At 40.7% G+C, this 27,665-nt stretch overlaps 1 protein-coding gene across 1 annotated transcript in view; it reads left to right on the plus strand.

The window, feature by feature from the left end:
- The first annotated feature begins 2,400 nt into the window (after positions 1-2,400).
- LOC125303955 (periphilin-1-like) overlaps positions 2,401-27,665 on the plus strand; it is a 45,505-nt gene continuing 20,240 nt past the window's right edge. The window contains 5 exon segments of the mRNA XM_048257953.1: positions 2,401-2,502; positions 2,899-2,958; positions 3,124-3,191; positions 3,715-3,963; positions 25,091-25,158. Coding sequence (XP_048113910.1) covers position 2,958; positions 3,124-3,191; positions 3,715-3,963; positions 25,091-25,158 — 386 coding nt within the window. The 5' untranslated portion in view covers positions 2,401-2,502; positions 2,899-2,957.

The following is a 27,665-nucleotide window of genomic DNA, read 5'->3' on the forward strand; positions in this document are numbered from 1 at the left end:
AGTGTCCAGAAGTTAGCTAAACTGATAGAATGAGCAACAAAACAAACATCTTTAGCAGGTCACTGGCCAGAGTGTTTGAGTTCTATGAGCCGCTGCAGAGATTTCTTACAGGAAAAAAGTCATGGATTAGCTGCACATTTTGAGGACTGGGTGTCAAAAACTTCAAGCTTACCTGTGTGACAGGCTATTCGGGTTGCTTAATGACCATAAACCTGTCACTCAGGGGAGAATGGCGACTGTCTTTAAACTGGCAGATAAAGTAAGCTGCATTTAAAGCCAAACTTGATTTGTGGGGACGACGAGTGGACGGGGTGTATTTGATAGTTCCAAACAGTAGTGGGGGTTTGAGGCAGGGCCCTTTCTCTCACCTTGTTGCGCTTTCAAATGAGTTTGAGCGTTACTTCCCATCCTCAAAGATCCAAACCAATGAGTGGGTCCATAAACCATTTGTCCAATATTCGAATAGTCCTAACTTGTCAGGAGGAGGCGCTTTGTTGATCCGAAATTGCAAAATGACGGCGGTTTAAAGTGTGTAAGAAACCTCTCTGGTGATTTTTTTAATCAAAACCAAAGCAGAATATTCGTTGAAAACGAGAGGTTTCCAAAGTGACTGGTTCACTGTCCTTCCATCAAAACGTTTGTACCACCACTTATAGATGTAACTATAGTTGTTCAATATTCCATATTTACTTCTTCAAGTTGCGATCGTTAGGCCGGGTTTTCGGCAGGTTGGGGAATGACTGCATCTTGGAGTCATCCACTCCACTCAGTGATCTGTTTAACGCGGTTTTGTGTCATACCTATGAATACCAAATCAAAACCAAAGATACAGTTAATACAGAAAAAATTCAGACAAAAATAAAGTGATGAACAGAAAATTGGCGTAACTGGGTTCAATATCAACAAAACAAGTTTTCAGGTTTGTTTCGTAAAAAACACTGGACATTGCTGAAGAGCTGCACCTTCCTCAACTGCTTCGAAATTTTAGGCAAACCACTATGAAGCTACCACCCCAGGCAAATGGCCTGGTTATTTCCCGCGATAAGAAAAAAGCTTGTCTCAAACATAGGCTACAAAGCAGATTTATTTCTACAATAATGCAATCTAAATTAAGTTTGTAAGAATGACATCAAGTCTCGGATTCATAGCGGTGAACTTTACCAGTAATATCAAAGATAATCACTTCTCAGCTCTGGTAATACAAGGATACAAGAGGATACAAGAGTTTATTGTCACATGCATATAGTTACTGGAAGTAAGAAATGCAGTGAAATTATGTCTGGTGTCAAAAAGGCTGCGATTGGGATTGGGTGGAGGCACAACAAGGCACCAAAACAACAGGGAGCAGGAAAAAACTCCCGCCTGGAAGAAACATGGGCAGATCCACAGCTCAAAGAGTAAACCAACTACAGGGGTCTTGGGGTAGTGTGTGTTGGGGGGCATGACAGGGGAGATGGGATAGTGTGCAAACACACTGAGGGTGTCACTGTCTTCCATCACCCCCAGTATTATTATTGTGTGTGTGTGTGTGTGTGTGTGTTTTGGCGTGATGAAATAAGAAATAAATAAAAGGTCTGTAGCATAGGAGAGGATGTAAAGTGCTAAAAGTCTTGTAGGTGTGTATGGGTGTGTGTGTGTGTGTGTGGGGGGGGTCGCCTGAGGTAGACCAAATTACAAGAATCAGTATAATTATTGAAATTCAAGTTAGAAATATTTGAAGTTCTTCAGTTCTGGTAGGCGTCTTCTTGATTTCAGCGGAGGAAATTGTTAGGAAGCAGGTCTTCCAGAATCTTTTTATATTCGTGGAATAGCACGTTTAGTTCCCATGTTTTGTTCCCATATTTTGTTAAGCATGTTCACACTTGAATAGATGTAACTGGACTTGTTCAATATTCATAGTTCATATTGTTGAATTTTCATTTCCTTCTTCAAGCTGTTAGATTGACACCAGTTCACGAACTTTTTCACTGTGTCATGTTTAAGCAGATCGTTACCTTTACTGTTCATACATAACTGGAGCTAGTTCTTTTCAGTTTGGTAATGCATGCACAACACATATGGAACCCTGAACCAAACCGGGGATCCTCACAAATTCCCAGTCCATGGTACACATAAAGGTTAGGGGACCAGGAGGGATGATGTAGCCTACCATAGGTCATGGAATTTCATGGGTTTTTTTGTCACGGAAAAGTCATGGAATTTCATATTTCACTTAGAGTGGGAAGCTGTAAATCTGAGGACAGCTCAGCTGTAATGATTCATTATATATAATACAACTGACAAGAAATTCACAACAAAATCTGAAACAGAATTTCTGTAGTCTAATACGAAATTGAGAAGTTACCACGAGCCCTACAGTGCGATAGGTGGCAGTATACAATATTCACTGATAGAAGACACGCTAAGACATCAACCAGTGAAGAAAGGTTCTCTGTAGTGTTTGGTCAAGTAACTGCTGGTTACATGTGATAAAAAAGATGACCATAAGGATGCGTAAAAATAGTAAGTGAACACATGCTTTAATACATTAGTTTTTGTTTTAACTCTAATACATAGTGAAAACAAGTAGGGTGGTGTTTGAGCTGACTTCTCAAAGCAGCTACAACAACAACATAGGGAAAGATGAACTAGCTTTGCTTTGCATGCATGCATCATCTGTCATTTGGTTAATGTTAAATAGTTCATAAATATAGCTCGTAGGCAAAATGGCAGGTAAACTGCGACTTTTAGCGAGCGTAACTTTTGGTAGTTTCTTTGATTCAGTGTCGGACTTGATCTGCATGTATGGTAATGCTAGAACTGAAATGGATGGATGAATGATAACTTGTCGGTGCTGAGTAACGTTAGGGTAGTTGGCTAACCACAACAACATAATGTAACCCTCTTTCCTTTTTTTAGCTAAATAAGGTTTGGTTACGAGTAGGCTACTGAGGATCGCATCAGCAAGTAACGTAAACAGTAAGTAAACCTGTCCCTCATATGGATTCCTCTCAGCGTCTCCGTGTAGAAATTCCTCTTTTTCTTTGTTTCTTCTTTTTCACAATTGACTTGAATCTGTCCTCTTAAAAAGATGGCTTTAAGCCAGAGTGGAAGTGCAAGACACATTCTGTCCTTTTTCTATAGTGGCCTATAGGAGAGACCACAGCATCAGAGAAGTCTATGAGGAACGCTTCAAGGAAAGAGTAGTAAGTGTAAGTGGTTTTCAAAGTGGGGGCCGGGGCCTCGAGGGGGTGCCAGTGGGGCCTCAGCAAATTGGAAGGACAAATAAAAGCAACAAATAAATACATTTGAAAAATGTTAAATATACCTATTACTATGAGGGTTGTTATACAATGCCATTATAATAATTTGTCGCATATCTGAACATTATATTCCATGATAATGACTGGGAATAATAGTAGTGATGGCTCTCATATAGCAAAAAGCCCCAAATTAATTTTTTACACACTGTATGCTCCATTGCGAAGTGCTTGTGGCTAAAATAATTATTAGGATTAGCTTAATGTATTTTTACATTTGCCGTAGTATTGTCGATAGGTTTAATAACACATCAAGGGGGTCCTTGGCCAGAACTTAGTGGTATGTGGGGGGGCCTTGTTGTGGAAAAGTTTGGGAACCCCTGACCTAGGCTACCACCTGTCTTGCAGCTGACTAGTAGGCCTGTGTAAGCTATTATTTCCTTTTACACTTAACTACATTGGGTTTGCTCAACAGGCTCCTTATCAGAGGGTTGTGAGCATAGAGAGACGAGCACCTTTCCCTACTAGGACAGAGGACGACTATGACAGAGGGGATGACTATGAAGGCCAGCGTTATGTTCTACGAGGTTACCCAGTTGATGACCAAAGAGGTTACCATGGGGAAGACCAGAGAGTTTACCATGATGAAGACCAGAGAGGTTACCACAGTGAAAGTATGCACATTGGGAACGAGCGCAGAACTGCCCCTCATCATTATAAAAGGGTAAGTATATAGCATTCAGACATGGATTCTAATGGGACTATGAAAAAAGAACTTGTATTATTCTGGCACATCTAAATTACACTTGTACCCTATAGCTCAAGGTTTTCAATTTGTGACATTTTGCATTTTGTCCTTAGCATCATTCTGTGTCAAACCAAATAAGGCTGTTGCTCTAAGTCTACCGTCTTAGCCTAGACAAGGTTTGAACAAAATCTATCTTGAATGGGTCCCAAAACCAAGGCCTGTAAAATATTTCTGTTAAAATCCTGTATAAGGGTAGGTTGTGTTTTTCTGTGATTTGTAAATTATTAAAGTGGTGGTGTAGGATAGCTAGTAGACACATGAATGTAAGGATAAAGGCTATGATATGGTCCCGCGTCTGCATCCCGCGCACACGGCACTGGTGTGTGACGAGAATTGCGTCATTTTTACGGCATGCGGCACGTTTCTGAGTCGAGTTAAGACCTCGCGTCACTTTGATCGTAGACTGCGCATGTCTGAAACGGAACTGCTGTAAACACTCCCCTCCAGTAGGTGGAGCACATAGAAGAACAACACTTAAAACCTAGAAACAAACCTAGACAGAAGAAGACTTGTTTGGGTCATTCTACGTCAATTCAACCAGGGCCCATGCACTTAGGTCTCAAAAAAATCTCTTTTATGTAAGATCAATACTTTCCAAGATACAGGCAGTTTTATGGAAGGGGGGGATGTCAATTTTGTTCGCCCTCTTTTTTTTTGTAAAAGTTCAGCCCATAACGCAAGGACTAAACCATGAACGAGGCTCAAATTTTGCATGCTGGTACATAAATAGGAATAGTATATAGCAAAATCGTCACGTTTGGTCTGACTGATCCTGCATGGTCATAGCTGTCCCTCAAAGTTGATAAAAATTGTATTGGAGTTTTTGGTTGGGCAAAAGAAGACACATTTGTACTCAACATAGGCTCTTGATTTATGTTCCTTATTGAGATAAGTAGAAACACTCTCACAAAAAGCAATGAACAGAAAATAAATTCCTTCAGGGTCTGAACAGCAGACCTCACAAGTCTGAAAAATCATTTTGGTTCTCATTTTCAGAGCACCCAAACACCTTGTGAGATTTTTTTTATATTTTTTTCTTTATTCTCTATGATCCCTTATTTTCAAAAACACCAATTTGAACAAACACCAATTCTTTCTTTTTTATTTTCCACCCTGAAAATGCACCACTGAGATCAATATGTTTCATATAGAGTTACCACAGTGCCACCTGTGGTTGTATAGAGTACCCTGTGGTAACTCTATACAAAACATATTGGTCTCAATGGTGCATTGGTACACCATCTATGGTGTAGAACCCAAAGTATTTCCAGACACCACATTTTAAATGAGTTGGGGACGTAATTGTCCGCTCAGGCTGGCCTTTCTGTGCGTTATCTTCCATTTTCGAAACAGGGTGACTGGGCTGGCTCCAGTCATTATTGTGGCTTCTGGCTATTGGATATTATTGGCTTGATTTGGTCATGGGCCCTGGATAGATGGCAAACAATAAAATAAAAAAACTAATCATAGATTGTAAAAATGCGATACATATGGCACTAAAAACCGAAAAGTTTATTTATAGTTCGACTACAGATATTTCACATCATGTTCGAATATCGAATAAAAAATGACAGCCCTATTCCCTGCATAGAGAGCTGGATTAAATGCATCTTTTACAGTTTTTTTCAACTGCTTACACACTAAATCTTTGCTTGTCACACAATTTTCTAAACATGTCTTCCAAACATCATAACCCCACACCAAATCTGCAAAACTATACACTAATTCTCAATGTTTGACTCAGTTTTCAATGTACTAAAACACATTTTGCAAAACACCACACACAATGTTCTACTTAACACACAAAAATCTAACAGGAAGTAGCCTGGCCTTAATTGCCTTCCTACGTACTTCCGCTCGATTTTCATCTCCCTCCATGACTCCGTCTGGGATTCCGGCCAGTGGCCTTGCTCGCAGCGGTATATTCGACTCCGCGCCAATCAGCGAGCAGGAGGCGGGAGTTGTGAGAGACGACGTTGAGATTCTGCACTGTGTTTGAATTGTAGTCCTCGAGGAGTTGGCAATGGCATAAGTTAATGAAGCAATTCCAAATATTCAGGAATTGAAGTCCGAACAAAAGGAGTGTTTAACACATTTTATTTCGGGCAAAGATGTCGTGGCCCTACTCCCTACAGGATTTGGGAAACGTTTGATTTGTATTGTGCAGTAGCCTCGATATTAAATTACGGCGGCGTGTTTTCAATGATCACATCTAGCTTTGACAATTGTGATGATATTGTATCGCCGAGGCTATTTGCCCCCGTGTTGGCCTTTCCCCTGTGTTCCCGGCCTGTGTGTGTGTGTGTGTGTGTGTGTGTGTGTGTGTGTGTGTGTGTGTGTGTGCGCGCGCGCGCGCGCGCGCTGTTTGTGTCTCCCCACAGAATGTCTAATAAGGGGAGAACTGCCACTCTCGGAAAACTTCCTGTTTCTGAACTGGTTGCAGTTCCTTCTGTGGTTCCACATGAGGGCGCTCGTCCACGAGTGCAGAATGCATGGAGGTCTATGGAGCTGTACCCCTCAAAATCCACTTTTCTCGGGATATAATTTTTTTTCAAGTCATTTGAATATTGTATTCAAAAGGGGAGGCAAAGAAAATACATTTGGTTGAGTATTATATTTTTCAAAGTCACTTAATTGTTCTTTAAAGCCTTTCAAACGTGTCAATGACGTCACTCATTAGCACAATGCTAGCTTGTTATGGGCAACAACAACCCAACCTGTAAGAAAACAAAAGGACATAAGTACTCAATCATTCAACTTTTGACCTATAACCCATGTAGAAGTTATACAAACTACAATCAAATCTGAGATTTGTCAACGACAATCAGGTGAAAGAGACAAATTTAGCCGTCTAGCTCCATTGACTCCATTCATTCTGCACCCAGTGGAAATCGGGTGGAACTGCTACCAAAATTTGGTACAATGGGACTTAAAGGAACCATATGTAAGATTGTGGCCAAAACTGGTACTGCAATCACTTTCAAAATACTGAAGAGCGGTGTATCCCCTCCCCCTCCCCCCTGACTCGAGGTTGCACACGGGGATGGCGAAACACTACTGACTTCGTGATTAGTAGATAGGTGGAGGGTGGCGCATCAGGCCAAAACACATCATGACATGACAAAACATCAACAACAGTTGAGGGCTGCAACTTCACTTTTTAAATGACAATATCCTGGCTGGACTGCTGTTGTCAGTGATATAAGTATTTGAAATTAACATGATTTCTTAATGTCTAGTGACATATCAGGGCCATTTTATGATTAATTGAAATATTTTTCTTACATACGGTTCCTTTAATACGGAGTGGCCAGGCTCTCCGTAGACGGTCTCTGGTCTCCCTCTCCCTTATAGAATGTGTCAGTGAGTTCTGATGTGTTTTGATTGGGGGGAGGTGCCCGGGAGGGAATATTTAGGGGTTCAGATAGTATAAGGGGAGGGGAGGGAATAGAATAGGGGGTTCTAGCAGTTTAGTTTAGTAGAAGTGGATTACGTGCGAGTGATTTGTGTTGCGTTGTGTTGTTGGCCGATGATTGTGAATGACGAGTGATTGAGACCGTGATTTATCAGCAATCAGTTTGTTGTTTTGTAGTGGACACCTCCTGTTGCCCGTGCACTAGCCTGTACATCTATAGGAAATAAACTAGAGTTTTGGAACGATATCAGCCTCCCCGTCTCCTAACTTCTCATCGGCGTTACAATATGTTATCTTCAAACTTACTGTTGAATAGTAATCTGCTATTTGCTATTCTTACACTAACTCTATTTTTACCACTTTTTCGGTAACGAGTAATCTAACGCGCTACTATTTACAAACCAGTAATCAGATTAAAGTTACTTATCTAAATCACTGCGTTACTATTTTTGTAATTTTCCTTAGTAAAAATATATATATTCTTTGCTTTCTTCTTGTCTCGGGGATTAACGTCATGTAGGCTATGCCAACCTTTTCAGCATGAGGACAACTCATGTGTAAAACCACGCAGCGACACAAATGTAAACAACAATGGAGGGAGGAGAGAGATGCACGTTTTATCTACAGTCATTATTTTGAGTTTGTGTCAGCTAAACATGACAACATTAAGGTACATTGTACATTCTGTGCTGGCGACAAAGTGCTGTCTAGCTAGACATCCCAAGTCTCCCGAAGTTTTGGGAGTCTCCTACATATTGATATCCTGACGCCTGCAAATTACATAAAATCTCCCGGAAACCTAGAGCGAACAAGAGCACACAAGCCAGACCGGACTTCAAATCGTGTTAAAAAAAAGTTTAACGCACACACAACGGAGAGAGAGAGAGGAGTCGTGCGTGTGTGCCTGCAAGCGCATCCAAGACAGAGAGCATCCTGGTCTGTTTTGCTAAATCAACCAATCAGTTTTCAGTGTAGGTGGGCTTATATCTCTCTTCTCCCGAACTTCAGTTCAGTTAGTGTATCTAGGAACAGGAGCGTCATGGCAGAGTCAGTGCCCCTCAAAAAGGAACATTTAAGACCCATTTTACATCAGACTACACAAAAGTGTACCCAATTGTCTCATAAGAGTAAAACATAATGATAGTATTGCACACTGCACTGTTTGTAACAGTGATTTTAGCATTGCTCACGGCGGGTTAAATGATTGCAAAAGACTTGTTGAGGTGAGTTTAACAAGTGTAATTTCATTTGCATATTACTCAGGCCTATACTAGATGGTTATTTGCCAAGGCTACATGAAAAGGCCAAACTACCAAAATCTACATATTTTACTATCACAATTTCTATCAATAGGCCTTCCTTATTTGGTGTACTGACTAGACATTATTGAACAAACATCTGTATTTTAGTATCTAAGTAGGTTAGGTTGGGATGTCTGCTATACATTGTTGGCATTACTGTTAAAATGCACTTCCAGTATAGTGAGTATTGGCAAAACCGGTTATCATTTTTATGTTGAGGCGGTGGGGGTGTTGTCGGCAGCTGCTGAAAGTAACTAATAAAGTAACTTGTAATCTAACTTACCGGTAGTTACTTTTAAAATCAAGTAATCAGTAAAGTAACTAAGTTACTTTTTAAAGGAATAATCAGTAATCAGATTACTTTTTCAAGGTAACTGTGGCAACACTGCTCTTACATTTGTATCGCAAAGCTGGCATGGTCATTTACATCCATCTTGTTCGCTTTGGTGGGGAATGATTGTTGTGCAATTTCTGAGCGTTGTAGTGTAGCTTACTTCACGATCGAGCTGGCGCATAACATACGTCACGGCCAAACGTTAGCGATTGGGTGAAATCAGATCCAATCGTTTCAAACTTCTACAGAGTCCACGCATCCAAATTGCAAACGTTTGTCAATAGCCGAGATCCCAGACCCTTGTAGAAGTGAAGCGTACCAAGGGGGTGGCAAATGGCCAGGCTAAACAGGAAGTAACTTGATTTTGTTTTTCAAACACAACCCATCAAAATGCCACACTAAATCACCAGTGCTTCACTCTCTCTCTTCACATGTGTAAACACTCATTACTTTACAGAACTAGTGTTAATTTTGTCACCTATTTTTAATTTAGTCTTAGTCTTGTGGCAAATGTCCTTGTTAGTTTTAGTCACATTTAGTCATTCACATATCTTTTTTTCTTAGTCAAGTTTTAGTCGACTAAAAGTCTCACCATTTTAGTCTAGTTTTAGTCAAACGAGAACTCAAGGTATCTTAGTCAAGTTTTAGTCGACTATAAGTCTCGTCATTTAGTCTAGTTTTAGTCAAAAGAAAACTCAATATATCTTAAGTCAAGTTTTAGTCAAAACATTTTAGTCTTTTTTAAAATAACAAATTATTTCTGAGATTTTTTCTGATAACTATTTCAGTCAAATAGTGTTTCACATATCTCAAATATTATTTAAATGTCATAATTAAGTTACCTAACAAACTACACTTATTGAATTATTTTTTTTTAATGCAACTCTGGTTTTCTGATTTAAGAGGCACATTCACAAATGATTAACTTGTTCCGAAGAGATTTTTATTTTGAACCAACACAATTCAAAAGCTGGGGCATAACAGACTCCGACTGACAAGTTAGAAAGGTTTTTAGAACTGTTTTGGTTGCCTTGTGTCTCATTATTCTGTTATAAAATAAAATGAGCATACCCAGAAAAACTGAAAACAACAGGCCCACTGTACTGTACTGTAGGTCTAAAATACAACCTATTTACTAGGTTGGTCTTGAAATATCAAATGAGATTTAACAAGGCTTAACAATGAATATTTCTGCTGTTACTACAGCTGCTGAAACTTCCACTTGAGGTTAAACACTCAATTAGACAATCAAGTTCAAAGGCAAGATTTGCAACAGTAAGCAAAATCCATTACAAGGTAGAGTGCTAGAAAAAAGTGTGTGTTTGAATTGAGGGTTATTAAACGTGAAAACAGAAGAAAAAAACTAAACCAAACTATAACCAAAACAGTATGCAGTTAATCACTCTAGACTTTGTTAAGTTTTAGAAAAGCACTTCTTTCTAATGTAACTCTTGCTCTGTTGCGGTGGCCACTTGAAAGATCTCCAGTTAAACTAAAGACTCGCTCTGCAAAGGCTTCGGAAGCTGGCATTGCCAGAAGGTCTAATGCCAGAGGTTTCAGCAGTGGAAACATGGTGGAGCTTTGAGAAGACCAGAAATCCATGCCCGAATCGTCTGGGTTTGCATGGGACAGGGCTTCTTTGAATTTTTGTACCTCTAGTCTGATTGAGGTCTTGGAGGTCTTTGGCCTTGATGGCCGATGGGCACTCAAAAACCTGAATCTAGGCCGCTTTTGCAGAGGTGCATCTGAGACCTCTGCACTTCCAATGTCCTCATCATCTGTCGCCTCTTCCTGGTATGGTACACTGCGAGTGATGTACTCTTCAGCTTTACTGAGGAGATTCTGTATGTCGTCATTATCATTTTCGATAAGGGCCTCTGCTGACACACTGGCGTCAACAAAACAAGCAGCTGCAGCAAGAGGAGAAAACTTGCTTGCCGACACATCCAGGAAACAGCTGAAGCGTAGATCCATATCTGCAGACATCTTCTGTGCCAGTGTAGCTACATCCCTGTAGCTCCTGGCATGAACAAGGGAGAAGTCTGAAAGGTGGCTTTTCAAGTCCAGTAGTGCAGGCACAACCAGGGAGAAACAACTTGTATCACTTTCAAGCACCTTTGTGTGTTCTGCAAATGGAAGGAGCAAGTCTTTGAGGATGGCCACCTTCTGCCATTCACTGGGAAGTAGGCAATCCCAGCCCATGGTGTCAGCCACTGATGTCACATGGTCCTTTATTTCAAGTAAACGAGACAACATCAAAAAAGAACTGGACCATCTGGTTGGACAGTCTTTGATGAGAATGCGTCCACATTGTTCCAGCAACCGTTCTGTGGCAACAGATGATTTGCGAAACTGTCTCACCAGATGCCGGACCTTGTCCAGTAGACGTTTGATTGCTTGTTCCTTCTTGATCATGTTGACGACAAGCTGAAGGGTATGGACCACACATGGGGTCCTCTCCAAGGTTCCATATCTGATAGAAAATTTAACACAAAACAACAATTCTTTTCAATAATCCTACAATAACTATTATTCTATACAATAGCAAATTATCACTACATTACATTAGTTAATTAAACATATTTCAGATTATTTTTAGATTCAATATGAAATATCTATTACTGTGAATAATAACAAACACCATTCACAGACTGACCTTTCATCTGCCTCTACCTCTTCATCACTATCCTGGGAATTGCTCTCATCAGAACTGGTGTCTTCTTCTTCGTGGCGAAATGCAGAAACCATGTTGCTTCCATTATCTGTTATAATCATGAGAATTTTTTCCTTTGGGATCCCCCATTCTTCTGTGCACTCCTCCACAAGGGTAGCAATAGAATGAGCAGTGTGTGGGTGAACCATTTGCTTTAAGTTTAGGAGTATGTGTTCAGCTTTACTGTCTTGAACATTAAAATAACAAGCACTGACAGCAAGGAAGGAGGCTGTGAGCCCCTTTTTAGTCCATATGTCTATGCCAATGGTCACTTTGCGGGCCATAGCCAGTCTGTTTTTGAATTTGACCTTTTCAGCTAGGTACATTTGGTCCACTAGACTTGCAATTTTGGTCTTTTTTGGTACGGTCAGTCTTTTATCTATTTTTTCCATCATGTTGATGAATTCCTCATCTTCTACTGTCCGTGGAGGGTGGGCTGTCCGGGCTACCCATTTAGCTATAGCCTCCTCTTTAATGTGTTGTTCCCGGGAGTCTGGCTTGTACTTGATGTGAGAAAAGAGTGCACCTGACATAGATGGCCTCTCCTCAGTCCTGGCTGGTTGCTTGACCACATCTGGAATCTATGGTAAGAATAAATACAATGAGGTCTCTTTTAATGCAATAACATCAGGGTCACAAGTGTTATAGTGGAAATAAATAACTTAATGACAAGCCTAAGATCAAAACTTAAGGTGGATATATTTTTATATGACAAAGTAAAATTACCAACTTAATGCAAGTTATACATGGTAGTGCACACACCATTATTGAGGATATTTCGAGTAATATTAGATGTAATAGTTAAACTTGATTTTATTACATACATTTATTTTATGCCTAATTACATTCATTTTGATTATGGTATGAGGGCACACACGCATGTAACATTAAAAGTTCATGCTCATGCGTGTCAATTGGTTGGCTGCAGGAGTGGCTCTTGGTGAACTCCTTGAATTAACAGTTAAGATATAGAAGGATTTATGTGTGTGTTAAAGCTTTGAATAACGTTATTATTGGACAAACAAGGTATCCAGGGTCTGAGTAAAACATGTAAGGAGCAGAATATAACACAAGAATATTACATACAATACAACTAAAGCGCTCCAATCGGAGATAGACAAGCCCACCAGGGAGCCTTTTGTGCAACTAGTCAATACCATGCTGTTTTCAAGATTTTAGATTGTTAGACAACTAGTTTAACAGTCTAGGACTGAAACGATCACTTGCCAATACACTTGCCTTGCAAGTATGCAAAAGCAGCAGTGTTAACACTAATAAGGGTTATCCTTAAAAATTTTTTGTTTGCAGTAACAGCCAAAAAAATAAAATGGGTCGGTAGGTAGTAGGTCAATATTTTTTTTTTTTCAAGATCCAAAGTAAAAAAAGTTCAATTTTGGTCATGGTGATTGATTGAGGGAATGAATTTACACAAAATGTGCATATCATGACGTGAACTGACTGGGTCTTCAACCCGTGCCTTCAGGCGCACCATTGCAAACATCATTCTGATGCAGGTTATATAGTCCAGCCTTTTTCAAACTTCTTTGACCTGAGGTCCGGCCATGGCAGACTTTGGGTCATAGGGCTCATCTACATGTACCCAGAAAGAAGGCTACAATAGCTCTTGGCCACGTTATATTGAAATTTGACTATACAATACTCAATGCTATACGGTATATTATACAGTCTTTGCTCTGTTTCTAAGGAAGTTCCAAAAAAACAACGCTGCTCTATTAAGTTTAGTTAAATAAATAAATAGCCTTCCAACAGGTTGAAGCAGAGCTTGATACCAACGTTATCGATTAGTTTCAGTTTCTCTCACAAGAGGGCGATTGAATGAATGCTCATATACCACCACTTTAATTGTAGGGCTCCATGTTTAATGACATCGATAGCAGAAGCGTTTGTTTTCTTTTTTTCATCGATCCGCTGGGTTTCTTGATCACCCGCGCAGCAAATTATCACGAAGCATCGGGCCTAATTTCACTCCGACTCCTTGAACCAGCAGTCTCCATGTTGGACCCATATTTGAGAAATGCTGGAATGGAGCCACAACCAATTTCAATACTCCGACCACGGTCCGCAGCTAGACTAGGGAAAGGGATGAGAAAAGATCTGGCCACAGTTCTTCCAGAACCGTGCCAAGTTAAAAAGCGTTAATAGTTTGTGTGAATGAAGCGAAGCGTAGGCCATAGTGTGACATCGTAAAACCAATGGTGTAGAGATGGCGCCACAGGTTTTTAAGTGAGCCACGTTTGCATGTAGGCAATTTATATTCCACAATACTTGGGCCTACTAAATATTATTTTATTGCATTTGTATTGTTGTCTAGAGTAAAAAACAATCGTCGGTATTAACACAAGTTTACAACCGCAAGTCGGTCGGACTAAAAGGGGGAAAAAACAAATATTTGGTCAAGTTCTAAATTGACAGGGTCGGTCGGGTTACTGCAAACGAAAATATTTTTAAGGATGGCTCGAGGTTAGGGTGCTCCATCAGGCAGTACTTCAGCCGCTCCTTACCGGTTAGTTCGAATCGGCAACCGTTAGTTCGGGGCGTTAACCAGTAGGGTCACTGCCGCCCCTCAATTAATAGCAAAAATAACTTATCATTCATATTTCTTGTTCAATTTATTATAGGGAGTTTATAATAGTCATTCTAAAACCTTTTCTGAAACCCTAATTTAATTGCAAAGGAACAGCATAAATAATGACATGCATGGAAACTACAGTGGAGCATTACTTCAAATTGGCACAGGATCACATCAGACTTGAATTTGTATTTCTCAGACGCTTGCAACAACTCAAACAACCGCAGATGCCCTGTGAGCAGGGTGTCCAAAAAGAAATGGAGCCTGGAAAACCCAAACAGACTTCTTACTACAGACTTTAGCAGACTGGTTTAGAAATAATTTAATAGCCAGAAATATGCCTTGCACTGCCCCAACAAAATATTTGGTTAATCATGAAGTGAACCTGCTTGCACTAAAAGAAAACGCAGAGGACTAATGAACATCTGGCTTCCTCCGAAAAGCAATTCCACATACAGACATCATTTGGAAAATTATTTGGACATTTGAAGAGCATATGAACTTCCGCTGCTCAGCCAATGCCTTTTACGCCCTGTTATCAGAGTTACAGGCGATAAACAATTTTTGATGGTCACAAGTTTACTTCTCAGGTGGGAAGTGTCAGGAATTTTCTTATATGAGAGACGCCTCATTGGTGGTTAGGATATGGAGTAGGGGATTGACAGCAACATAAAATAAATCACATTATGAGAGATGCTGAATTTAACATCAACTGCGATGTTTGACAAATTAATGTAAATTTAGTCGACCGTAAGCTGGCACATGTGGGTGTCGATATTTTCCGTGGGTGCTCGAGCGCAGCACCCACCGCGCCTATGCTATCTATGATTTGTTGTCAAATATTGAAGTTAGGAGGTTTATATACTGTGTTTTGTATTATGTTTCATTCGGCCCCCATGCTGTTTCATTTGTATAGTGACAGATTAACTTAATAATGTTACAAAGATACTGCATCAATCCGTGAGTGCCTATTAGGCTACTTCGTTATTTGTTTTGGCCTACTCTTGATTTAATTTAGGCTAGGTCTTTTTTACTTTACTGTAGGCTCGCCAAACCCACGGAGGAGCCTTTATTTTGGGCAAGGCAAGGCCTTTATTTAATAAGGCTTCTGTTGGAAAGAATTGTAAAGCCTGGCTAACAGTAGCCTAATCCTCCTGCCCCGCTACCACAGCTGTGTGGCGTCCCTGGATAGTGTGACATGCTCACGCATTATATGTCTCCTCATACCAAACTTGACCTATAGTGCAACCATAAAGCGTCTTCATAAAATAACAACTTGCCAGATATGCCTTCATAGCTTTGGCTTGACTGGAAATGGCTTTTCTACATTTGCTGCCTGCTGCATCCTTTCTGTTCTTGAGTTAGTAAAGTACAAGCATTGTTTGCTGGTAACCGCCACAAATAGCCTACAGATTCTTGCATCGTACATTCTCTATTCTCCAAAAAGCGCCCGTTCTATAGGCTGGCCAAGTGTGTATTTCTCGCGGCATAAACCAGATGTATTTGTTTATTGTACAGAAAAATAAAATAACCCTGTCAAACCAGTCAATTGGCTACATTGCAGTCAAGAAGTAGGGCAAAATTAATTTCGGGAAACCAAAGCGTGGGTCATAGTTGTCCTAAGCCTCTATTAGTAGCCCTGTTAAAAGCGTTAAAGCTATAGATAGTATTAAATGCGCCAACAACAACATTGTTTTCTGCAAGCCTACCCTAGGCCAGTGGTTCTCAAAGTGGGGCCCATGTGAGGGGACCTCAAAACAAGTTGAAAAGAAAAATAAAAGCAACAAATAAATACATTTGAAATTTTTAAAAATATACTTATTACTATTAGGGTTGTTATACAATGCCATTATAATAATGTTGCATATCTGAACATTATATTTTCCATGATAATGAGTGGAATAATGGTAGAGTGATAACTCTCATATAACGAAAGCCCCAAATACAATTTTACACACTGTATGCTCCATCGCGAAGTGTTTGTGGCTAAAACTAGATGTAAGCGCGCCATAGCCCGGTACAAAATATGACCGCCACTCAGTCCTGTACATCCGTTCCACGAAAATAAATCACACTTCAATTTGTCTCCATATTTTACTCCATCCCCAGTCTTGAAACTTTTGTGTATGCTTGTTTTGGCATGCCTGAGTATTGATGATGCGACTGCACGGAAGAGTAGCACCTACTGGTGCTGAAAGGTGAATAGATTGTAGAATAAGCCAAAGAGATGTAGCATTGTTATAAAACCTTTAACATCTCTAAACAATCACAAGTAGGGCAGTTCATCACAGTTCATCCATTGCAACTGGATTGATGAAAGGTCACTTACACCTGTAGGCTACATTGTATTTGGGAAAAGCAAAAGGTATCAGCATAATGTTATTTATTTATTTATTTATAAACAAAAACATCTCTGTCAGTTCGTGCGTTTCAGCAACTATCAAAAACAAAAAGGTCATTTTGGATGGATGGATTTTTTTATGAATGTTTCTTCTTCTACATAAGATTTTTTGAGTCATCTTTAGTTCATGTAATACTTTTTGTCAATGTTTAAATTTAAATTAAGTAACAGTAGTCTGTAACAGTAGTCACAAAGAAACGTTATTGTTAATACACAAATTAAGTAACAGTAGTCTGAAATGAAATGCTGTTTTACATCTAGTGGTGCAAATAACTGACATGTCAAATGGGCCTTGATGAGAAATCATTAAGCTAGACTGTTCATACCATTTTAGCGGGCCAAAGTTGAAGAGCTGTTGTCCGTTATTGTTACCGTGCAAATATAGGCTGATTGATGTTCCCTTGCATTGTGTAACTGGGGTCCATGGCTAGTCTGGCTTTCACCAGACCAACCTCAATCTTTAAAGAAATCAAAAATAAATGGCGGGCAGATCAGGCTGGGTTCACCAAGCCTAGTCCATAGACACCCGATATTGTTCAGCTCTAGCTATTCAAATGCAAAATGCATCAGGGAGTTATGACAACTGTAACTAACACACTAGATCGAATGATAAAGCTGTTAGCTTCCTAAGCTACAGGTAGGCTTATAAAGGTAGGCCTATTTACAACATAAATTGTCAATAGGCTATGCTGGCGACACAAATAAAATCTCCTTTGGAAACCAATTCACGCCTTTACAGTATCAAAGCGGACTTAAACTTCCATATCGTGAAAAGTTGTAATAAAATTCGGCTCCATGGAGTCAAGGAAAGCTGTGAATGAAGTAGCCACTTCTAAATGGGACCCACTACACAGTAGCTTAAAGTGTGTTGCTAAAGCAGCCATAATGAAATGAAAGGTGTCATTGTTTGGATACTTCACACCTGCGTGCTTTTTTAATTTCACAGACTACAACTACCAAGCTGGAATCAAAGCACATCGATTCCCCTCTCACACCCTCAGCACTTAAAACAAAATAAACAGGCGTCTCAGTCTCCAGCATGTATAGGCAAAACTGTATCAGACCCGGTGTAGCGTTGGTATATCTTCCATTGCAGAATGATTTTTTGTAGCACATGCAACAAATGACAGTCGAAGATACAATTACAGTGCTGCTATCAATTTGCTTGGTATAACCGCATTTATAGTTTTCTACAAATGCAATCAATCAAATTGGCCTCAATCCTCAACCAAGCGTACTTGGTAACATTACCTAGGTCCTTATTGATATTATAAGATTCGCCTGCAAGTAAAAACCAAGCATGTCCGATAAACATCCTCAGATTTATTTGACGGGAAGAAGGAAATGGGAATTACATTTCATGTGAACATCATCTATCCTTATAGGCGTTCTCTGCAGTAAACTATAGTCCTTGTAGGAGCGTCCATTGTTATTCCAACCCCGTTTAACTTCCAACAAAATTACGTCTCCCCACTACCTTGAGCGCCATCTAGTGGATAGCGACTACTTATAAGCCAATACTGGAAATGCAGCCATGATGATGATGATGAATATATATATTTTAGCTTTCTTTTAATCCTACTGAATTTGCCAATTATGTATGCGGCCGTTCTAATACCGGTGATATGTAGGTGCCTGTGTGTGTGTGCATGTGTATATGTGTGCACCGCTTCATCTACAGGCCAATGAGTGTACAGTCATTAAATGTACACATAATCTATTTTTTTAAAAGACCCCCCATGGATGAAATTCTCTGAAACTTGGCATACCCCAGAGAATGCCAGGTCAATCATACAAATAAAATTTAGGTGCAGTTCTGAACATCTTAACTGAAGATAGGCGATTAAACAAAAGCGATTTTTTTCGTAAAAAAGTGTAGTGGGGCTACATACCCGCAAATTGCATGTCCCGGATTGGTTCGATTGTCCGGGTATCGTTGACCAAAAATTCAGGAGTAGATGGCCGGAACTTTGACAATCCCTAAATGACCGCTTGGCTGCTGGCCCGGTCATAATAATTAATGGGATTAGCTTAATGTATTTTTACATTTTGCCGTAGTGTTCACCGATGGGTTTTAATAACACATCAAGGGGGTCCTTAGCCCAGAACCTAGTGGTATTTGGGGGGCCTTGTGGGTGGAAAAGTTTGGGAACCCCTGCCCTAGGCTACATATTAGTTCTGAACAGTTACTTCTCCACTGGCTGAATTATCAAAAAGGTGCTTTCTCTTCGTCCTCATAGAATTAAGCGGTAAGTTCCATAAGAGAGGCGTTAGAAGATAAATTAAGCGTTTCGCGTTGACGCGTTATTGATAAGTAGGCTATAACACTAACTTTGCAAAGTTAACTTGAATGCATCAATTTTTGAACAAAGTTGTGTAGGCTACACTGCGCCAGTTGTAGTCTGCATGAACAGTTCTTAGAACACTGTTTGATTTCTGCGTGGGAGTGGGGCTGAAACCAACCTGTTTGAGGAAGGCGGTGCAAGAAGTGAATCGTGCTCTGTCCTGCACATATCTCTACCTGTGAAATAATGAGTCTAGGCCAGTGTTGGGGGTTACAAAGTACCAAAGAAATGCGTCCTGTGTTACTCTTGATATCTCTAATATATTTACTTATTGTTCCATAGGGGTGCCTAAAGTGATTGCTTATTGAAAATATATAGATTAGCCTACCAACGAGACAGCAAATTAAGATATTTTTCGCTTTTGTGGAGCAAGCACCAGTAGGCTATCAAAAGCAGATTTCAAGTTTCAGGAGCCACGCACTCTGTAGCCAAGCCCATGCCACCCAGGTAGCCGAGGCACTTTTTAATTGCATGATTATTTGGTTATTGAATCAGAGGCTGGAATTCCTCTCTCTCAACAATTATGTTTAGCAGTAGCCTCCTGTTTCAGAATAGGCTGCAGGCAGGCTACTGACAGAGTTGTACAGTGGCAGAACGACGCACAGTGGCTGCAGCGGTACTAAAGTTCCTCACGCAGTGGTAATGCAAGGACTGAAGTGGCCATTTCAAAGTAATGCCCACTGTATGACTTCACAAAATCTCACTCCAGCCAAACACCCAAAGTTGGCAACCCTGCCTTAGCTGGCCATACCACTTATTAGCCACAAGTATCCCACGCGACGTAGCTCATAGTGCCAGGGGCATGTAACCCTAGATGTTTTGTATCCCACGCCGCTTATCGTGAGCTCATAGTGCTAGGGGTAATGTAACTTTCGACAGTTTGTATCCTACGTTTATAAGTGACTCGCAAGTGCTAGCTGCTAGGGTAATGTAACTCGTTCCAGTTTGTGCCTTGCCGTCCACTAGACTAGGCCATCCTTAAATATTTTTGTTTTGCAGTAACAGCCAAAAACTAAAAATGGGTCGATGGTAGGTCAATATTTTTTTTCAAGATTCAAAGTAAAAAAAAGCACAATTTTGGTCATGGTGATTACGTAGGAATGAATTTACACAATGTGCAGCATATTCATGTGATCTAACTGACTGGTCTTCAACCTGCGCCTTCAGGCGCACTATTGCAAACCCTATTCTGATGAGTATTATATAGACCAGCCTTTCTCAAACTTCTTGACCTGAGGCCTGTCATGGCAGACTTTAACAGTAGGGCTCATCTACATGTACCCAGAAAGAAGGCTACAATAGCTCTTGGCCACGTTATTGAAATTTGACTATACAATACTCAATGCTATACAGTGTATTATACAGTCTCTGCTCTGTTTCTAAGGAAGTTCCAAAACAACGCCGCTCTATTAAGTTTCGCTATAAATAAATAGCCTTCCAACAGGTTGAAGCGGAGCTGATACCAACGTTATCGATTAGTTTCAGTTTCTCACAAGAGACGCCACACTGAATGAATGCTCATACCACCACTTAATTGTAGGGCTCCATGTTTAATGACATCGATAGCAGAAACGCTTTGTTTTCTTTTTTCGCCGATCCGCTGCTCTTTGATCAACTGCGCAGCAAATTATCAGATTTAGCGAACCGGCCTAATTTCACTCCATCGCACTCCGGACTGTTGAAGTCTCCATGTTGCGGACCCATATTTTGAGAAATGCTGAATAGACCACAACCAATTTCAATACTCCGACACGGTCACCATTAGACTAGGGGAGGAGGGATGAGAAAGATTCGGCCACAGTTCTTCCAGAACTGCGCGCGCAAAAAGCCGCTATCAGTTTGTGTGAATGAAACGGTTTAGGCTAGGTGACATGCGAAACCAATGGTGTAGAGATGACGCCACAGGTTTTTTTTTTTTTTAAGTGAGCCACGCTTGCATGTAGGCAATTTATATTCACAATACTTGGGCCTACTAAAAGAAATATTATTTTATTGCATTTGTATTGGTTGTTTAGAGTAAAAAAAACAATCGGGTCGCATTAATCTAAAGTTTACAACCGCAAGTCGGTCGGACTAAAAGGGGAAAAATAAATATTTGGGTCGGTTCTAAACTGGACAGGGTCGGTCGGGTTACTGCAAACTAAAATATTTTTAAGGATGGCTCAAGGGTTAGCTAACGCTAGCCTTTGAGATTATGTGTTTTACATGTAAATCCTGTTTCATTGCTAGCTCTAACGTGGAGCTACTAGCAGCCTTTATAGCATGTAACCTTTAATATGATAGCCAACTAGAAGGCTAACAGTTAATGTTAAACTAAAAGTGCAACATGCATAGATCCTAGGAGCTCAATCTAACTTCAAACCGACATTAGCTTGCCGTTCGTTTTTATTCCCTTCACAACTTGATAGCCAACTAGCAAGTCTGGTAAATGGCTAACGCTATAAAATATAACCTGCATAATGTATGTGCTACAACATAGCTGGCAGCTAACTGGTTGATTAAACGTTATAGTGTAGATGCCTAAAATCAACATTAGCTTATGAGACGTTAATTTAAGTTCACTTACCTGAATATGTGGGTGGTTAGCCTTAAGATGCCGCCCAGGTTAGTGGTGTTTTCCCCGACATCTTTTGTCCACACTGCTTCCATCAGTTACAATGACACATTCAGACTTTTTTTCAGTGTCATTGTAGTTTAAAGTGCTTCCAAACATCTGTACTCTCTTTCTCCCTCTCTAGCATGATGTGTTGGTCGCTGGCTCTACAGAAATCTCTGGTGTTAAGCTATCTGTATGGGTGTTGTGTGCGTTGGCTCCATGTAGTTTAGGTAATTTGCAGCCACAAGCAGCTACACGGAGCTGGCAACGGCAGCACTCATTCGGAATATTTTGAAGGCGTAACAGTTGAATATTCTATCTCGTGATGAAAAAGTAGAGGATTGTAGACCTAAACTGAAGAGAGATTTTATCTTAGTTTTTATTTTATGCAAAACATTTTAGTCTCTACTTTTTTCAACACAATAATGCATGCTAATTCTACCTTTGTCACAAGCGGAGAATAGTGCAGTCTTGTCATAGTCTCGCCTTAGTCATGAAAAAAAGGTCATGATCTAACATATTTATACAGAACACCATCCAATCATTGCATATATAGGGCTATGAATAGATATGCTCTATATGTAGGTATGGACCCTTTCAATCTGGCCCTAGAGGATTTCCGGTGAAAATGTTCAGAACCAATGCTGATACTTTTGAAAGGAATGTTCTACAAAAAGTAGACTTTATGTACAGTAAAACATGTCTTTTTTACTATATTTTTGTGTCTCCCCAAGTTACCATTAGCTCAATACATTTTTCTATAGACCTATGAATACATACACAACACCCCCCCACACACACACACATACAGACACACACACACACTTTTCTTTGGAAAAAGCAAAGTAATTTGATAGAAGTCAGTCATTTCTATCTTAGGCAAAATCAGCTTTTTCAGAACTCCATGTACATCTGGTGGTCATTGTATTTTGCTTTGCTTTGTTCTTGTTGGCTGCAAAAAATACTGTAAACCAACAGCAAATTATTTGGGAAAATCAAAACATTTTTTGTTTCAATATTGCTTGCATTTTTACTGTGTATTTCAACTTCTCTCTGTAGATACCGTAACTTTACTCTTGTATGGAAATACATAAAGCCTATGAAAGACAAAAGAGTGTTAGGTTTTGAGCAACAGTGTGTACATGATGTATCCAAAATGTCATATTATGTTTGATTTAAAGATGTGTTTATGACATTTTGAATGTTGTGTGTCATTTTGCTGGAGATTTGAGGCATTTTGCATTTTGTGTGAGAAATTGTTGGTTTTGTGTGTGGAGTTTTGAAAAATAGACACAGAGTTTTGAAAACGTGTGTAAACAGTTGTTAAAAACTGTAAAAATGAGCGTAGCCTAGCACCTATTCCTGAACAATGCTGAAATCAAATCGTGAAACTCCCCAGTAACACTTGTATTGTTGATCGAAGTGCATTCTCGCCTGTTCCGTATATATTGCGTTATCAATAATGATGATAATAATAATAATAGTAGGCTAATAAAAGGAATGTAGCCTAGACTACCTCTCCCAGGTGCACTCATTATCACCTACTCCTGAACAGTGCTGAACTCAAATCTCGAAACTCGCCTCTCAACACCGGATATAATGCGTTAATAATTGAAGGAATGTAACCAAGGCTACCTCTCGCTCTAGATGCATCCATTATCACAATGAGCCATTAACACATTATGAACACAAAGAGGCTACTTCAAAACTTTTATTGACACGTCATAATTACAGGTTTCTGGTTCATACTTTTTGGTATGAGGCAGGTGTGAAGACTCAATACAAATTTAATTGAGGACATCTGTACGTACAACTCTTTCTTGCCATGGCACTGCTGTGTTTAGAATGTCTTTACTTTATATCGCACCAACGTTGCTGCCCGAGCTGCCCTCGCGGCACCGAGTCACCGTACAGTGACTGCAAGTCTCTCAGCTACACCAACAGGTGTGTTGTGTGTGTTCTGGTGGATGATAAATGCAGCGATGCGATGGACCAACTTATCAAACTTCCCAGCAGACAGGCAAAAGTACTGGTGTTGTTTCTCCTCATCTAACAGCCGCATCTTTTGCACATAAGTGTGGAACACTCCTTCACTGGCTCTTTCTTCGTTCAGTGCTCGCACATCCCACCTTCTTTTCTTCAGGCGTTTCAGGCTTCTTTGGTGGTAGTGTCCTACTTTCAGGCTCAACGTACTGCCCCCAGTTGGTGGGGTAGAGTATCACAGTTAATTCGTAGTGCGCAGGCGCTAACCTTAATCATCTAGCGCGCATTCAGGACAACAGAAATTGGAGTATGCCTTGTGTACGCGCAAATGTGACGGAGGAGCTTACCATTTCCTTAAGTGTAGCTCAAACTAATAAAGTGTAATCTATGAATGAAACATTGTACATCATTGGAACTTTGTGCACAAAATTACTAGGATCTATTCCCACACTGATTGTCTTGTTCTTACTAGCTACCCCACATACCATTTTAGTCCTTAATTAGACCTCATTTTATCCTTAATATCTTCATGTGCATTTGTTGCAGAGACCTCAAATATCGGCATACTCCAGTCATACTAAGAACGTGTTTGTTCTCCATCCTACAAGATATTAATGCCCAAACATGGCCTCCAAGATAAGCCATTACTGAGAGTGTAAAAATGATAGAAAATCAAGGGTGAAAACATTGGAATTTAGCAAAAATATTTTTACAGGTCATAGTTTTGGGACCTAAACATTATGTCGGTAAACTTTGAGACGGTGCGGCAACCATTTTCATGGATTCTCTCTGATTTGACACTGAATGTCTATGTACTACTTATTAATAAACATTTTAATAGCATGTAAGTGAGTACACAATACATAAATAATGGTCAATTGCACAAGGTATTTGGGCATAGTAATTTTAGTGTCTGGGATAGGATCATTATTCCAGAAGAAAAACACTGTGATACAGTTAAAGCTGCAGTTGGCAAGTCTGACAGATTGAGGGGACAAAATTTTGAATGCTTACAACTCTCATGCCCTCCCCCACTACCACCGAGCACCCTCTCATCGAGTTTGTGCTCGTCAGTGCGCACCAAACTGCACCAGACTGTGATTGACAATCAGATCTCACACAGCCCTGCTCTGATTGGACCAGAAGAACCGGGAGTGGTGGATTTTTGCAAAACAACTAGTGTCGTTTTCAGTGAATATGATCAAAAAAATCAAGCCTACACTTGATATGAGTTAATAGCCTGGAATATAAGGAAACTGTAGCTTCAATTGAGCTGATTAAAGTTTTGTTAGTGATAGTGTAGTAGAGATGTTTTAATAAGGTACGCGTAATACCAAATAACTTCTGGACTTTGTACTCTAACAGGATGAACAGTATCCTTACTACCGAGGGCCCAGGGAAGATCCACCAACTGGTCGCCAGGTTGAGTTCAGGTGAATTTTCTTTAAAAAAAAAAAATGCTACATGCTGTAACGGCACACTCTCTGTTGTGTATTCTAGTCGTTGGCAAAATGCTGTTTCTTGTCACTGAGTTCAATTTCCTTGTGATTTTAGCAATTAACACATGGCCCACTTTCTCCTATGACTTTGTACCTCATGAGGAAGTGAGACTTGGCAGGGTGTAGCCAGTAAGAGCGCTTTAAAAATCTCTGCATGGCTTCACTGTGTGGCTGCCAGTCCTGAGAGGGAGCAAGTAGTCCAGCAAAACAACAGCTCTATTAACTGGCCTGCAGAGCTTCAGGCCAAGCATAGCACTGCGTGGGTGGTGCACTGCCCTCCCTACTGTACCTTGACCAAGTTTTAGAACTCACTCTAGGTACGATTTGGCTATTTGAGTTGTATTTAAAGGGCTCAGGGGGATGTCGGATGGAGTGTTTTGGAATGAGAGTGTACCTTGTTGACGAAAGAAACGGGTGGAAATTAAGTTACCTTTTTTGAAACTGTAATGCACTGCTTAGAATATGAAGGGGATGGATAACAAGCCATTGATTACTGAATTATGCTATGTGTTATGAAGTGTTATGATAGTTGATAAGCTATTTTTTCCACCAGTTTTCCCCAAACACTTAACATACCTCTGGTGATGGCAGGCTGTGGAGTGAGTTCTGATTATAACCAGCAGATGGCGATAGGCACCTTTTTTGACCAATTGTTAGGTTATGAATATAACCATGGTACTCTGAAGGAGAAAATGAGATGTTAACCAATGATGTCATCGACCTGAACCAGTCTCCAATCGCCCATCTCTGTGTATGGGGGATATTTGCATTCCAAATCAATATAGGCCCGTATATGCAGAATATTCTTCCTCTTTCCATTCTTTAGTGCCTCGAGAACCTTGAATCGGCTAAAAAAGGAAAACTCTGATCCCAATGCAAAGGACTGCTGGACTTTCGTCCCCCCACAAGCCTTGTCGCATTCCTTGCAAAAGCCTTTGTAAAGGCGGCATTTATTCCAAGATGGATGGATTCTGGCATTGCCCTACTCCCTGTGGTTGTGCTGTCCCGCCTACGGATCCCCAGGCGTTGAGAGAGGCACTCTACCTTCTGATCTGTTCAACCTGGGCGATGACGCTATGTCCTTCCTCACCTTCGATTCCAAGCAGGAAGTGGTTAGTGTTGTTCCCCAATCCCAAGCAGAAGAGGCAGTCAGCCACAAAGCGAATGATTCCTCCTCGTGCTGACTCTTGCCCTTATGGATTGGGCTACCGTGACACTAGGTATCCTGCGGCCCCCTCCTGAGCCGCCAGCAGTCTCAAGACTAGATGGCATGTTCTTTGGCGGCAGAACCCCCAAGAACAATTGTCCCCTGCCATATAGTGCCAGAGCCAGAGCTCACTCAAGAGACATCGCCGCTCCTGAGACTGCCCCTACTCGTCTCGAGCTCAGGTGCAAGTTTCTCTGCGTTCACCTCGCTCTCTGAGTCAGACAGCCTGGGTTTCTCCTCCCTGCCCAAAGTCGAGGAATCTGTGGCTCATACCTCACACCGCATGGACAATCGCCTTACGAAAGGCTCCGCCCTTCCTTCCAAGCCCTGCCGAGTTGCTGCCGCTCTCAACGAGAAGGCATACTCGTCCATCGTTCAGCCCTCAACACCACGGTACTCATGACTGTATACGCCGGTGAGATCCTCTGCCACTCAGACACCGCTCTCAGCGCGGAGGACCTCCCCGAACTCAGGAAGGTGTTAGACTTTAGCCTGAAAGCTCTGAATTGTTCAGCCATGGCTCAATGCCATACACTGGGTTTTCGAATAGCCCAGTCCCAGCATCTATGGTTGGTCTTGTCTGACCTCTCAGACAAATAACGGCTCCCCCTCCTTGATGCTCTGGTCTCACCTGGTGGTATGTTTGGCCTGGGCATCGCTACACTGAGAGCCAGGTATGAAGCTGCCCTGAAGGTGCTTCTGCCCTTCACTTGATTGTTGAAGCATGCTACATGGTGTGTTATATGCTTAAATCAACACAGTTGATAAGCTAATTATTTTTTTCACCATTCTTCCCAAAACACATAACAGCTCTGGTGACAGCAGGCTGTGGAGAGTTCCGATTATAACCAGCAGATGGCAATAGACACCTTCTTTTGACAAAACACAAATTGAATGGGGGCATTGAATTGGCAATGAGGGTCATTTTTAAACGTTGTATGTCTCCCTGTTTCTGCTAGTGCTCCACAGTCCTACAAAGACCATAAATCAAACATGACAGGCCTTTCGCCATCTTTGCATTTGACATCTGTTTGAATGGTGCGCTTGTCAGTGTCTCACAGACTAATGTGCACTGAACAACCCGCTCTGTTGGATGTGAACTCAAGATGCTGTTGACTTTGAAGGATACCTCACCAGGACTGCAAATGCAGTGATCAATCTAGGATTCAAAGCATGATGCATCATTGCATGTGCATAGCACATGTTTTTTTTTTTTTTTTTTTTTTTTTTTTGT

Source organism: Alosa alosa, chromosome 11 (genome assembly GCF_017589495.1).
Source record: "Alosa alosa isolate M-15738 ecotype Scorff River chromosome 11, AALO_Geno_1.1, whole genome shotgun sequence".
NCBI classification, from domain to species: domain Eukaryota; kingdom Metazoa; phylum Chordata; class Actinopteri; order Clupeiformes; family Clupeidae; genus Alosa; species Alosa alosa.